Source organism: Mercenaria mercenaria, chromosome 1 (genome assembly GCF_021730395.1).
Source record: "Mercenaria mercenaria strain notata chromosome 1, MADL_Memer_1, whole genome shotgun sequence".
NCBI classification, from domain to species: domain Eukaryota; kingdom Metazoa; phylum Mollusca; class Bivalvia; order Venerida; family Veneridae; genus Mercenaria; species Mercenaria mercenaria.
The window spans coordinates 17,630,113-17,643,726 of record NC_069361.1 but is presented as its reverse complement, the minus strand read 5'-3'; the positions used below and the strand labels follow the sequence as shown (position 1 = coordinate 17,643,726).

At 35.1% G+C, this 13,614-nt stretch overlaps 1 protein-coding gene and 1 non-coding gene across 2 annotated transcripts in view; both read left to right on the top strand.

Moving 5' to 3' along the window:
• Nucleotides 1-13,614, top strand: part of LOC123544876 (leucine-rich repeat-containing protein 57-like) — a 17,599-nt gene extending 3,985 nt beyond the window's left edge. The window contains exons 2-5 of the mRNA XM_045330960.2: nt 6,949-7,084; nt 7,736-8,004; nt 8,779-8,964; nt 10,633-13,614. Of these exons, the coding sequence (XP_045186895.2) occupies nt 6,949-7,084; nt 7,736-8,004; nt 8,779-8,964; nt 10,633-10,674 (633 nt within the window). The 3' untranslated portion in view covers nt 10,675-13,614. The remainder of the gene's footprint in view (nt 1-6,948; nt 7,085-7,735; nt 8,005-8,778; nt 8,965-10,632) is intronic.
• On the top strand, nt 4,037-4,108 carry Trnas-cga (transfer RNA serine (anticodon CGA)). Its single transcript has one exon. It is a non-coding gene; the product is annotated as a tRNA-Ser (tRNA).

Here is a 13,614-nt window from a genome sequence, read left to right as displayed (position 1 = left end):
GCTATACTTTTTTTTTCTTGAAGACTTCAGGTGTATCATGATTAAGTAAGTCTATATTCTGTATTCTTAAAGTTTTTTTAAAGGTGTATCCTTTTTCTTAAAGATATTTAAAGGTTATCATGGGTAGAAATATTTCAATTTCCTTGAATTTTGTAAAGTTGTAAAATGGTCGAAGTAAGCCCAAGTTCTATATCCTTGCAGGCTTTTTAAGTTGTATCAGGGTTTAAAAATATTTTTTATGCCCTTGAAAAATGTAAGGAGTTAAAAAATAATTTTCTGAAAACAAATAAATTTGGGCATTTACCAATTACTTGAAGATTTTTACACTTGTGCCTGCTTATCGGTACAGTTTTGCAAAAGATTAGTCCACGAAACTGTAGGTGAAACTCCATATTTACATAAAAAAGGGGGAAGTCCGGGCAATGAAATGTGATAATACATGAAAGGCGTCTGGCCTAGAAAAACTCCTCAATAATCTGTACCAAAATTTTAGTTGTATGGCACCAAAAGAAAACAAAATATTCAAATGAGGTAGAATTGGCAATTTTTCTTAAAAATTTAGTTATTTTAATAATAAAATAAAAATCAAAAAGGTGTCATACATCAAAAAGCCAGTACTTCAGGCTATAGTTTACAGTGAACGCCCCACCTAAGACATACAGCATACATTCTTTGAAATGAAAGTTTGACTGTATTATTCAGTAACATAATAATACATGATGCCAGTTTGGTAATATTCGAAGCTTTTTAGCTTATCTGATTTTGTTTTTTAAAATTGATGAGTTATTGTCATCGCATAAAGGGCGTCAATGTCTGCGTCAGTGTCCGCATGCTTTAAAACTTGCAACACTTGTTCAACATCAGTAACTACTATGTACAGCAAGAAAAATAACCCCCATCCTGCTTTTTGCAAGAATCATGGCCCCCCTTTGGAATAGGAAAATATCAGTTTTTTTGTTGTTTTTTTTAGTTAAATTTTGCATTTAGGTCAACTTTTCCTTAAAGGTCAAAGCATTGCTTTAATTCTTGCTGAAGGTATTCGCTGACTCGCAAAGAAAGTACCGTAATTTAAATTGTTTTTGCAAGAATTATGGCCCCTTTTGAACTTAGAAAATCATGGTAGACAATACTCTTTTATACAGAGACAATAAATCAGATGAGCTCTGCACCCGCAAGGCTGTTCTCTTGTTTTGTATACGGGTACTTCCCCACATATTTTCTATGCCATTTCAGAAAATTTCAGCAAATTTCCGGGGCGTTTTTATTTTCTTATATTTCCTTAAAAACCAATTTGTGGTTCTTGCATTGTGCTCAGATGGAATATGTCAAATGATAGGCATGCTAAATCTGCAACTATAAGATTATTTTGGTATTAACATTGTTACAATCACTGTGTGATTTTTGAGCCATCCAAAATTTCGTGAGAAAGGGGTTGGGATGGAGGCACTTTGAGTTGCCCTTGTATTTTCGTCCAAATTTATGTTGTGCATATCTCAAAAAAGGTATTTTACAAAGTGTCATCAGCTCCATTAATGAAATTGTGCACCTAGCTAGTATTTAATTTGGAATCCTCACAGCTGACCAACATTTTATTTTAAGTCCGGTGTCATATAACAGTACTCAGAAAGTATTTGACATTAGAGATTATGAAACATTACAGGATTACTATTCAGAAGTTCTGTGCCTGCCCCCTTGGGTTTTTTTTGTAATTTATTCAGCCAGACCAGAGTTAGCCCTTCACTTAATAAACAAGAGGACCATGATGTCCGAATCGCTCACCTCTTCCCACATGACCCAGTTTTGAGTTGACGTCGTTTTTTTTTTATTATTTGACATAGTGACCTAGTTTTTGAGCTCATTGACCCAGTTTTTGAACTTTACCTAGATATTATCAAGATAAAAATTCTGGGCCAATTTTCATGAAGATCCATTGAAAAATATGGTCTCTAGAGAGGTCACAAGGTTTTTTCTAAATTTTTTGACCTATTTTACCTGTTTTCGAAGGTACGTGACCCTGTTTTGAACTTTACCTAGATATCATCAAAGGGGAACATTCTCACTAATTTTCATGAAGATCTCATGAAAAATATGGCCTCTAGAGAGGTCACAAGGTTTTCTATTTTTATACCTACTGGCCTAGTTTTTGACCGCACTGACCCAGTTTCGAAACTGACATAGATATCACAAATGAACATTCAATCAATTTTTATGAAGATCCATTTAAAAATATGACCTCTAGAGAGGTCAAAAGATTTTTAATAATTTTAGACCTACTGACCTAGTTTTTGACCGCAGTTGACCCAGATTCAAACTTGACCTAGATATCATCAAGAGAACATTCAGACTACTTTCATACAGATCCATGAAAAGTTGGCCTCTGAGAGGTCCACAAGGTTTTTTATTATTTGACCTACTGACCTAGTTTTTTATGGCACATTGACCAGTTTCAAACTTGACCTAGATATCATCAAGTGTGAACATTCTGACCAATTTTATGGAGATCCATTCACAAGTATGGCCTCTAGAGAGGTCACAAGGTTTTCTATTTTAGACCTACTGACCTAGTTTTTGACCGCACATGACCCTGTTTCGACTTGACCTAGATTCATCAAGATGAACATTCAGACCAACTTTCATACAGATCCCATGAAAAATATGGCCTCTAAAGAGGTCACAAGGTTTTTCTATTTTTTGACCTACTGACCTAGTTTTTGATGGCACATGACCCACTTTCGAACTTGACCTAGATTTTCATCAAGGTGAACATTCTGACCATTTTCATGAAGATCTTGTTAAAATATGGCCTCTAGAGAGGTCACAAGGTTTTTCTATTTTTGACCTATTGACCTAGTTTTTTTACCGCACATGGACCCAGTTCAAACTTGACCTAGATATCATCAATGAACATTCAGACAACTTTCATACAGATCCCATGAAAAAAATGGCCTTTAGAGAGGTCCCCAAGGTTTTTTTTATTATTTGACCTACTGACCTAGTTTTTGACGGCACGTGACCCAGTTTCGAACTTGGCCTAGTATCATCAAGGTGGGAAAGTTCTGACCAATTTTCATGGGAAAATCTTGTGAAATATATGGCCCCCTAAGAGGTCACAGGTTTTTTATTTTTTGACCTACTGACCTAGTTTTTGAAGGCACTGACCCTTTTTGAACTCGACCTAATTCATCCAAGGTGAACATTTTGACCAATTTTCATAGATTCTTGTGAAATATATGGCCTCTAGAAGGTCACAAAGGGTTTTCTATTTTAGCTACTGACCTAGTTTTTGATGGCACGTGACCCATTTCGAACTTAACCTAGATATCATCAAGATAACATTCTGACCAACTTTCATAAAGATCCCATGAAAAATGTGACCTCTAGAGTGGTCACAAGCAAAAGTTTACGGACGGACGGACGCACGCACGGACGGACGACGGACACCGCGCGATCACAAAAGCTCACCTTGTCACTTTGTGACAGGTGAGCTAAAAATATGCATAAAATGAATATAAAAGTTTGTGTCACACTTTATCTTAAAACGTATTTGACCACGGTCAAAGGATGAATATTATTCAGCATGGAAAATTTTTGCACCTAAGGTTTCATTCAGGGTTTTTTTTTGGGCATACTAGTGGTATAGTCCTTGATTAAGTAAAAACAAATGCATACGTGCAAACAAGTTTGTGTTGCCTGATCTCAAAAAGTATTTGAATTAGATCAGAAAACATCAGGGATTTTTATAACATGTGAACTTGACATTTGGTGTTCTGTTTGGGATTTCATTCAGCCTCAGGAGTTATGGTCTTTGACTTAGCGAAAAATACACATTATATAAAGTGGTGAAACATTTATCATAATTGTGTTGCATGTATCTAAGATATTTCACCTAGAGTCATGAAACCATGATGTATAGGTGGACGGATAGCTTAATTGTTTTACACACTGGCCTTCCAATTCTGAGGTCGGGGGTTCGTACTCCGGCAGCTACTCTGGAATTTTCAGAAATGCTTTTCAGTGTTTCCCACCCAACTAGGCCGCCTCGGTAGCTTAGTGGTAGAGCGTCCGCTTCGAATGCGGGAGGTCGTGGGTTCGATCCCCGGCCGTGTCATACCAAAGACGTAAAAAAATGGTACTAGCAGCTTCCTCGCTTGGCGCTCAGCATTAAGGGGATAATGCTAGGACTGGTCAGCCCGGTGTCAGTATAATGTGACTGGGTGGGGTATCATGCCACGTGTCTACGGCGTGATATTCCAGTGAGGCAGCACTATAAAGTTGGGCATTGTGCTCACTGCTACAAGTAGACACCGTCGTTTATTATGACTGAAAAATTGTTGAAAAAGACATTAAACCCGAACACACACACACACACCACCAACTAGAGGTGTACTGGTCAGGAACCCAGGCAATCCTTGCGTGTATCAGTCCCATACACTGGGCATGTTAAAGAACCAGGCTGTCTTTCGCAATGAGCTAGGCTAAGTTAGCCGGACAAGCCTGTATCTGATTTCAAATCTCTCTGTCGTAGGGGCTTTGTCTCACTCTGTCCCTCTGGTCAGATCGCTCTGTGTCTGTACTAGTAGAGGACGAATTATGCGCCCTGTGTGGCTGCACTGGAACTATGTAAAGCGCCTTTGAACGTGAAATTGATCATGAAAAGGGCGCTATATAAATCTGGTATAATAATAATAATTATGTACAGTGACAGGTGGGGGCACCTGTGACCTTTATACACACATCTTGTTTTCAGTTTGGAACCACTCTTGTGTCTGCTTCTGGAAAATCCAATACTGGTGTCATATGAGAGGTCATGGTTGTGACCCCAGTGGGGCTGAAACCCACAACTCCCTGAATGAGCGGTTGACACCTTATCCACTAGACTACTGCTCCCCGTTTCAGTTTATTAATTAATAGGCAAGGAAAATTGCCATGTTATAACATGCAGCAAAGATGCTGTTACTGTGCTGTGGTAACTGAGGCCATCTCCTGTGTGTCATGTCCTGTATTTTGTGGTGTTTTCATTTTGTCAGATATACAATTAATGTCATTTGTCTTTGATAAAGCTTGCAAGACTGAAATTTAAGAAATAGAGTGACTGACAGATTTCATTTGTCCTATTTGATATTTGATAGACTCCCTATATACCGCTTTGCTATTTTAAAGTTTTGTTGTTGTTGTTGTTTTCCCTTTATTATAGAGCCAAATAGAAAGATATTCATTCAGGTCTGGAGGAAAAAAAATGAGATGTGTAATATTAAGTTTAATTAAAGAAAATGCAGACATAAATTATTTTTTATGATTCTATTCTGTTGTATAGTAATACCATTTTACGTGAAAAAAATATTAATTCACCAGAAACTTTAATCGAAATTTTACTGCAAAAGAACACTTTTGCCAATTTTGCAAATACAATCTCTCTGGATTTACATGAAAAAATCTTGCTGTTAAGTCTGATACTTTAAATAGGCTGTTACATTCTTCAGTTTCAATTATGTTCTTAAATGTTTCATTTAAATGAGTATAAAAGTGCTAGTATGCTTGAGTTGTATTTACTTTTTTGTACATACACCTTGTTGCATGACATAATTTTACCAACTTCAACAGAAAATTTCCTGCAATAAAGGCGTAAGTCCACTTACGCCCATCTTGCATATAAAATTACTCCAGATTTACATGAAAAATCATGCAATAAGGGCTTAAGTCAAATATTTTAAAATATACTGTTATTTTGTCAAATTTCATTCATGTTGTTTAATGTTTCATATAACATGTCTAATATTAAGTGAAAAACTTTGGTAAATTTGTATGTGACTGAACACAGAAGAAAACAAAGTAGTTTTTTTCTTCTCTTGTAAAGTTTTCAAAAATGTAGTTACGCCCTTATTGCGTTGAACCCTCGATATGTCTGTAACCACTTGCATCTGGGAAAAAAAAATGCCTACCTACCTACCCTATTTTTTTACCAGTGTTACCTGAACCACACATTTTTAGCTCGACTATACAAAATATGGAGAGCTATCCTACTTGACCGGCGTCCGCACTTTGGTTAAAGTTTTGATGCAGTTTATCTTTGTTACTACTTGATGCTTCAAACTTAAAATAATTGTTCCTCATCATCACCCACATCATATGGCAAAAGGGTCATAACTCTGGCACCACTATTTCATGAATTATCCCCCTTTTTTTTACATAGAATTTCAGGTTAAAGTTTTCGGTGAATTTTTACTTTAACTCAGTTATTACCAAATGGATTTGATTCAAACTCAAAATAGTTGTTCCACATCATCACCCACATCATATGACACAAGGTCCATAACTCTGGCACCAATTTTTCATGAATTGTGTCCCCTTTTTACTTAGAATTTTACGTAAATTTTGATGCATTTTCACTATATCTCTGTTAGTGACACAAGGGATTTGATTCAAACTTAAAATAATTGTTCATCATCGCCATCTACATCATTTGACACAAGGGCCATAACTGTTACACCTGTATATTATGAGTTATCCCCCACTTGTACTTAAAATTTCAGGTTAAAGTTTTGATGCACTTTCACTTTATATTTGTTATTACCAAATGGATTTGATTCAATTAATTAATTAATTCAAATTATTATCAAAAACTTATACCAATGGAGAAAAAAAAATTTATCTTAAAATGGGCCATTCTATTTTTTGTGAAGCTGTGTGAAATTAATAAGAGATTTTTATAAAATATGGCTTGGGTGCGAATACTTTTTCTGATAACAAACTAAACATAATAGTATTTCTGCATAGATCTAGCCTACCGGTATATCACATACAGACAGCAAAATACTTAATTTTTTGATGAAGACATTTTTTTACATCATGTAAACATTTTATCTTGACCTGTTGATACATAGTCTGTTAGACCTGGATCATTGTTGAAGTTAGAACAGTTATATGTATACATCTGTTTTTCATTTTCAGTTTCCAGAGAACTTACAGAAATTGTCAAAAAACTTGCGGACTCTTGATTTCTCTGACAATAAGATAGCAGTTGTACCATCAGCTATTGGATCCTTCCAGCAACTGAAAACTGTCAACCTCAATAACAACAGAATAGGTTTGTATAGTAACCTCAAACTGAACCAACAGAATCAAGTAATTTTTACATGCTATTGCAATAAATGTGCTACATTATGGGAATGTTTATTTGATGTATCACTTACCATAATATAGTTGATTTTAATAGTATAACGAAACCTGCATAACAGTTCATATAAATGCCTAGAAATGTATTAATAATATATCTGCAATTTTGTTTAAAGTTGCGACGGGTACAAAATGGCTGCCATTTCGAGCAAATATTGAAATGTTCTTAACTTTCTCATTTTTAATCCGATTTTTGAAAAAATTTTCACTTTGTTAAATAATTTAAGAAATCCCAATATAATTGATTAACATTACAGCAACATTGCATTTCTCTTTCAGCATGTAAAATTTCTATTTCCAATCATTATGCACATAATGCTTAGTCAGGCTTTTTGATAAGTAGAAAAGGCCTTGAATGAAGAAGAAAAAAAATAAATTCGAAATATATTTAGAAATTTGCGATTAGGCTTTGTTGAAAAATGAAATAGTGCTACTATTGTAAGAAATTGTTGAAGTAATTCTGTTTTATTTTCTACAAAGAGGTTACTTGAAAATTGTAAAGATGAACAGTAGTGTTACTAATGTTAATTATTGTATATAACAGAATGTTCTGTATTTTCAGAGTCATTACCTCAAGAGATAGGAAATTTGAAGAAGCTAGAAACTTTATCGTTAGACAGCAACATACTGAGACAGTTACCGGCTACATTCCCAAATTTAAAACACCTCAGAACTGTTAACCTCAGTGGAAATGGATTCAAAACATTTCCACAGGAACTCTGTGATCTAACACATTTAGATGCTATTGATTTATCTAGGAATAGAATAACAGAGATTCCACCAAATTCAAAAACCTGTCACACCATAGAATTGAATCTCAATCAAAATCAGGTAAGGATTTTTTGCTCACAAAAGTTACTTTGAAAGTTTTATGAGACTGATGTTACACGTAGGCATTATTTAGTCTATATACACTGAAAATCTTATGTTTGTTTGGTTTTTAAGTGACAATTGCGCTGTACACTGAAAATCTTATGTTTGTTTGGTTTTTAAGTGACAATTGCGCTGTTTAAGTTATATGGTGACTTTCCATTTTTAATGGCAGAGAAAGATTCCAGGTGCTCCTCCCAGCATTATTTCAGGTGCAAGTACCTTGGTAGAACAGTTAAATTTCCACAAACTAGCTGTATGACTTTCTCACATGATGACATGGTCAGAGCTCGATCCAGCAGTGATAAGGAGCAAATTATTAAAAATCAGCAACCTTACTTACATATGGCCCAGGAGGCCCTTAAAAGCTTTAGTGTTGAACTGATTGTGTGCAAACTCAAGGTCTAGATAACTGTCATAAAATGCCAGAGCACTCAGTGCCAGTTTTATACAGTTAGAGTTTTTTTTGCTCGAGCTAGGATTCTAATCCACACCAACATGGCTGCATACTTCTTTGTAACAATAACAGATTACCCTATCACTATATAAGGCAATGTCCTTGGATGTTATGCTGTTTTATTTTAGCATGAATTTTAAGGTCTAATTTTTGTCCCTATGTTTTCATAGAATATATGAGATATAATGTATTGGACCTTTCATTTAATATATATGTGATGTCTATCACACTGACATCATCAGTATATGTCGAAAAACTGTTGCTGTTTACATTTACAGATATCTACCTTACCAGATTGCATAGCTGAGTGGCCAAGATTAAAGGTTTTACGACTTGAAGAGAACTGTTTAGAGATTACAGCACTCACACCTAGAATAATGAAAGAGTCACAGATATCACTTTTAGCTGTCGAGGGAAACGTATTTGATATGAAAAAATTCAATAATCTGGAAGGATATGATAATGTACTTTTTTATATTTTATATTTTTGTTGTACACTTGTTTTGGAAAAACAGATGTATTATGTGATTGTGCTTGCATCTGTATTGTCTGTTTTTCTGTCTGTTCATTCATGTCCAGAGCATAACTCGATAAACATTCAAGGTATTGACTTTTTGAACTTTGCATACATGGAGGTTATGCTGTGACAATGTGCAGAGCACATGAACCACGTTGGTAGGTCCAAGGTCAAGGTCACAAATGGTGCTCAGAGGTCAAATTTTTCCTTATTTCATGTCCGGAGCATAACTCAATGAATAGTCGAGGTATTGACTGCAATCATGGCATATAGGTAGGGGCAAAAAGATATGTGCAGAGTGCACGAACGAGGTCAGTCGGTCAAAGGTCCAGGTCACAAATTGAGTTCAAATCTGCCCTTTGTATTTTGTGTCCTGAGCATTGCTTCAAAAGTTTTCAAGGTATTGACTTTAAACTTAGTATATAGGAGGGTGGTGATGAAACAATTTGAGGAGTGCAATAATCTACATTACCCCGTCCCCACCAAACACTCACACAAACACATTAATCCTCTCTCACCTTAAAGAATATATTAAAAAATCCCTTTCAGTTTCATGTGCCTTACTATCACATCAAGGCAGCTGCACAAAAACCCCAACACCCCCACCCACCTCTACATTTCACCCCCCGCCCCCTTCGGCATACGCATCCCCTAAAAAGAAACTTCTTTAAATTTTACTTCCTTTTCCGCCTCTGATTTAGAGCTTCAGATGTATACTGCTTTGCTTTGAAAAGGTCTTGTTGTTAACGTTGTCATTATTTTTTAAAGAACAGTAAAATTGTGATCATTGGGGTTGCAAGAGGATAAGGAAAATGCTACATAAAGAAAATTTAGGGATTTTTTGCATGTTTAAGGAAGCTTGAGGCATAGATGCTTGAGTGTGAGTGCTTAAGGCATAGATCCTTGAGTGAGCATGGGTGTTTGAGACATCTGTGCTCGAGTGGGCATGGGTGCTTGAGAATGTCATCATTAAGTGAGCATGGGTGCTTGAGACATAGGTCATTGAGAGAGTGTTTTTACTTGAGGCATAGATGCTGAAGTAGCATTGGGCTTGAGGCATAGATGCTCAAGTGAGGTTTGGTGCTTGAGGCATAGATGCTCAAGTGAGGTTGGGTGCTTGAGGCAAAGATGCGCAAGTGAGGTTAGGTGCTGGAAGCATAGATGCTTGAGTGAGCGTGGGTGCTTGAAGCATAGATGCTTGAGCGAGCGTGGATGCTTGAGGCATAGATGCTTGAGTGAGCGTGGATGCTTGAGGCATAGATGCTTGAGTGAGCGTGGATGCTTGAGGCATAGATCATTAAATGGGTGTTGTTGCTTGAGACATAGATGCTTGAGTAAGCAGTGTTTCCATGTACTGCTAGTTGATTGTTAAAAAAATACCCATTTTGTATGTAAATAGGTTTTTAGCTTATATGTGAAACTTAATATTCGTAACTAATACATGTTCTACTGCAAATTTATTGCAGCATGTTCATGATATAAACAACTTACTTTTAATATATTTGCTTTGTTCATGACAGAGTTTGGTTTAGGTCAGGTAGAGTTTATACCAGATAGATTTTTTTTAGTATGCTGATTCATATGTTTTACAACATACCATTATTTTCTTTTACAGTATATGGAGAGGTATACAGCCACAAAGAAAAAGTTCAACTGAAGATAAGAGTGTGACAGCTCTTTGCTCAGACATGTACCTGGAGGCATGAATTTGTTTCGGGAACAAAGATTATATATTCTAGAACAAAGAAGAAGAAAGAAAACTGTATTATATAACTAAATGTTATATATAATTATGTGTAACTCCTTGCAATAGAACTTGTGATTTTCAAACAAAAAATATTTTAGAGGATTTAACTGAGGGTACTTTAAACATCAAAGATTATTTTTGTCTACAGCATTCCAGGCAATTTTAAGTTTGTTCCCATTTCAGATAAATTGAAGATACTTTTTGTATTTAAAGACAGAAAAGGTCATATACTCTCTGTTGTAATGTAACATACTAAATGATATCCAAGCTTAAGCTTACAATGGATGATTTATCAAACCATTTGTGTGCAATTAAATGGTATCAGATTTCTTGTCAGAAGGATACATTCATATGTACCTGTGGGATTTGATTGCCGTAGATGCAAGTATAAACTTTAATCTTCAAGTATTGTTGTAATGTTGAAATAAGTTATCATTTTCCTACAGCTGTGCTGTTGTTTGGATGTTGTTGTTTTTTTGTATGATGGGAAAGTTTATCTCCAATTCCCCTATTTTCCATCCACCGTTCTCCGTTCAAAGAAGGAGAGCTATTAGTTTTGCCAGCATGGCACATATTGTCTGTAGGTTTTGTATAGTACATCTACATTGTTCAGGTTTTGTTCAAACTTTATGGTCAGTATTAGGTCTTGTTTTTATCATAATTTATTCAGACTTGGTATTTAATATAAGAAACTAAACTTGTGTGTATTTTCTGGTTACATTTTCTAAAAGGTGTAAATAAGTCTTTTGAAAAATTCATCAGTGTTCTTTTTAGACTAGTACTTATTCTTGTAGATGGGCCTAACAGTGATAATCACCAAACATGGTAGACACCTTTGCCACATCCACCAAACAATGTCAGTCTGTAATCTTTGCTGTTAGAATGATATTGTGGATGAAGGAATTATTACATCATTGAGGTTACTTTCTTACAGGTATTTTTTTGTTTTGTTTTTAGACACTTTAGCCTTGGTTACTTCAGACTTCATATGAATGAATAAGAATTGCGTTTACACTAAACAGGACTCCTTAAAGGAGTTGAGAAAAAAAGGAAAAAGTTTTTTATAAGATTTCTTTGTTTTGTTTAATTTAATTAAAGTCAGCAACATACCTAATGACTAGGTCCTAGCACAGTGAAGTTCATATAGGTTGTTTTGTGATATTTTAGTTTGTAACCTTTGATTTTAGTTTGACTATTTGAAGTATAAGAAGAGCTGTTGTACTCGCTGTGGCGTAGGCATTGCATTCAAGTTAAAGGTTAATGGCAAGCTTTTCAATTTCATTACTCTTCTTAACTAATCAAACCTCTGTTAGAGTTTGGTCTTGGTATAGGGCAGACTTCATTTGGTTTGTATCATGTGCCCCAAAGGCCTAGGTCAGTGGGATGAGATGATGTGTTGTTTCTTAGTATTAATCACCCCCACTACATGTACACACACCTTCCAGTATTTAATGAATTATCCCTCCCATTAACTTGATGCACTTTCGACATATCTCATATGAATTATGCCCCCTTTTTCTTTTGTTTTGATGCAAGTTTACTCAGCCTCTGTTATTACTAAATAGATATGATTCATATTCAAAATAGTTCCTCCACATTATCACCAACATCATATGACACAAGGGCCATAACTCTGGAACCAATATTTTATGACTTAAACCTCCTTTTTACTTAGAATTCTTGTTTAATTTTAATGCTTTTTCACCATATCTCTGTTGTTACTAGATAGATATGATTAAAATTTAAAACTATTTTTCCACATCCCCACCCACATCATATGACTGAAGGTCTGTAACTCTTGTACCAATATTTAATGAATTGTGTCCCCCTTTTTACTAAGGTTAAATTTGTGATGCACTCCACATTAGTAGCAACATGATAATTATGACAAATGTTGCATTAGTCTTGCAAAAAAAAAATCCTTGAATTATGTCCCTTTTGTACTTGGTTGATATTTTGATACACGTTCACTCTATCTCTGTTATTACTAAATACATGTACATTTGACTCATACTTAATGTATTGTCCAATAGTGTCATCCACACTAGAGTCATTAAACACTTCAGTGGTAGCTCAAGATTCCTGTGATGTGCCCAGTTTCACTATCCGGCATCGGAACAGTTGAATGCACTGTCTCCTGTGACAGCTTTTGTTTACCTATTTCCTCTCCCTGCATTTTAGACAAAAACATAATTTCTTACTCCTTCCTCATCATTTCTTATTACATGTATACTGCACAACATTCCTTCTTTCGTGTGCTCATGAGCACTTCTGGTATTGCATTCACAGTCTTCTGTTATTTTCAATTGTTTGTTGGCAATCACTTCTGTATAGTCAAGTTACAACTCTTGTTCATTTTATATTATAAAATTATTATTGATTTTTGTGTATATTTTTATTTTACTTTTAGCTGTAAGGCTGAACTGTACGTTACACAGGTTTTTAATAATTGTTGTTTCGAAAATTCAACTGAAACATGGAAATGTTAGTGTAAAGTTCTTTACTTGGCAATCAGTTAAATGTTATCGGTGTTCTCTCGTTTTTGAATCTTAGTTTATTATTTGATTTACAATTTTATTTAACTCCCTGTTGCCAAAATTTCTCTTGTGAAAAAAAATAAAGTCAATGTAAGTGGCCTTCAGTCTATACCTCAATAAAGTTATGCACTTGAATATTGTGGAATTAGTTTTGAGGTGTTACTTTGTCAATATTTACTTGGTGTGAATGATAAGATCCTTCTGATGAAAAAACTTTATTTATCGCGTGAAACTGTTGGCAGAAGCATTTTTAGCTCATCTGATTTTTTGAAAAAAAATGATGAGTTATTGTCATCACTTGAGCGTTGTCGGC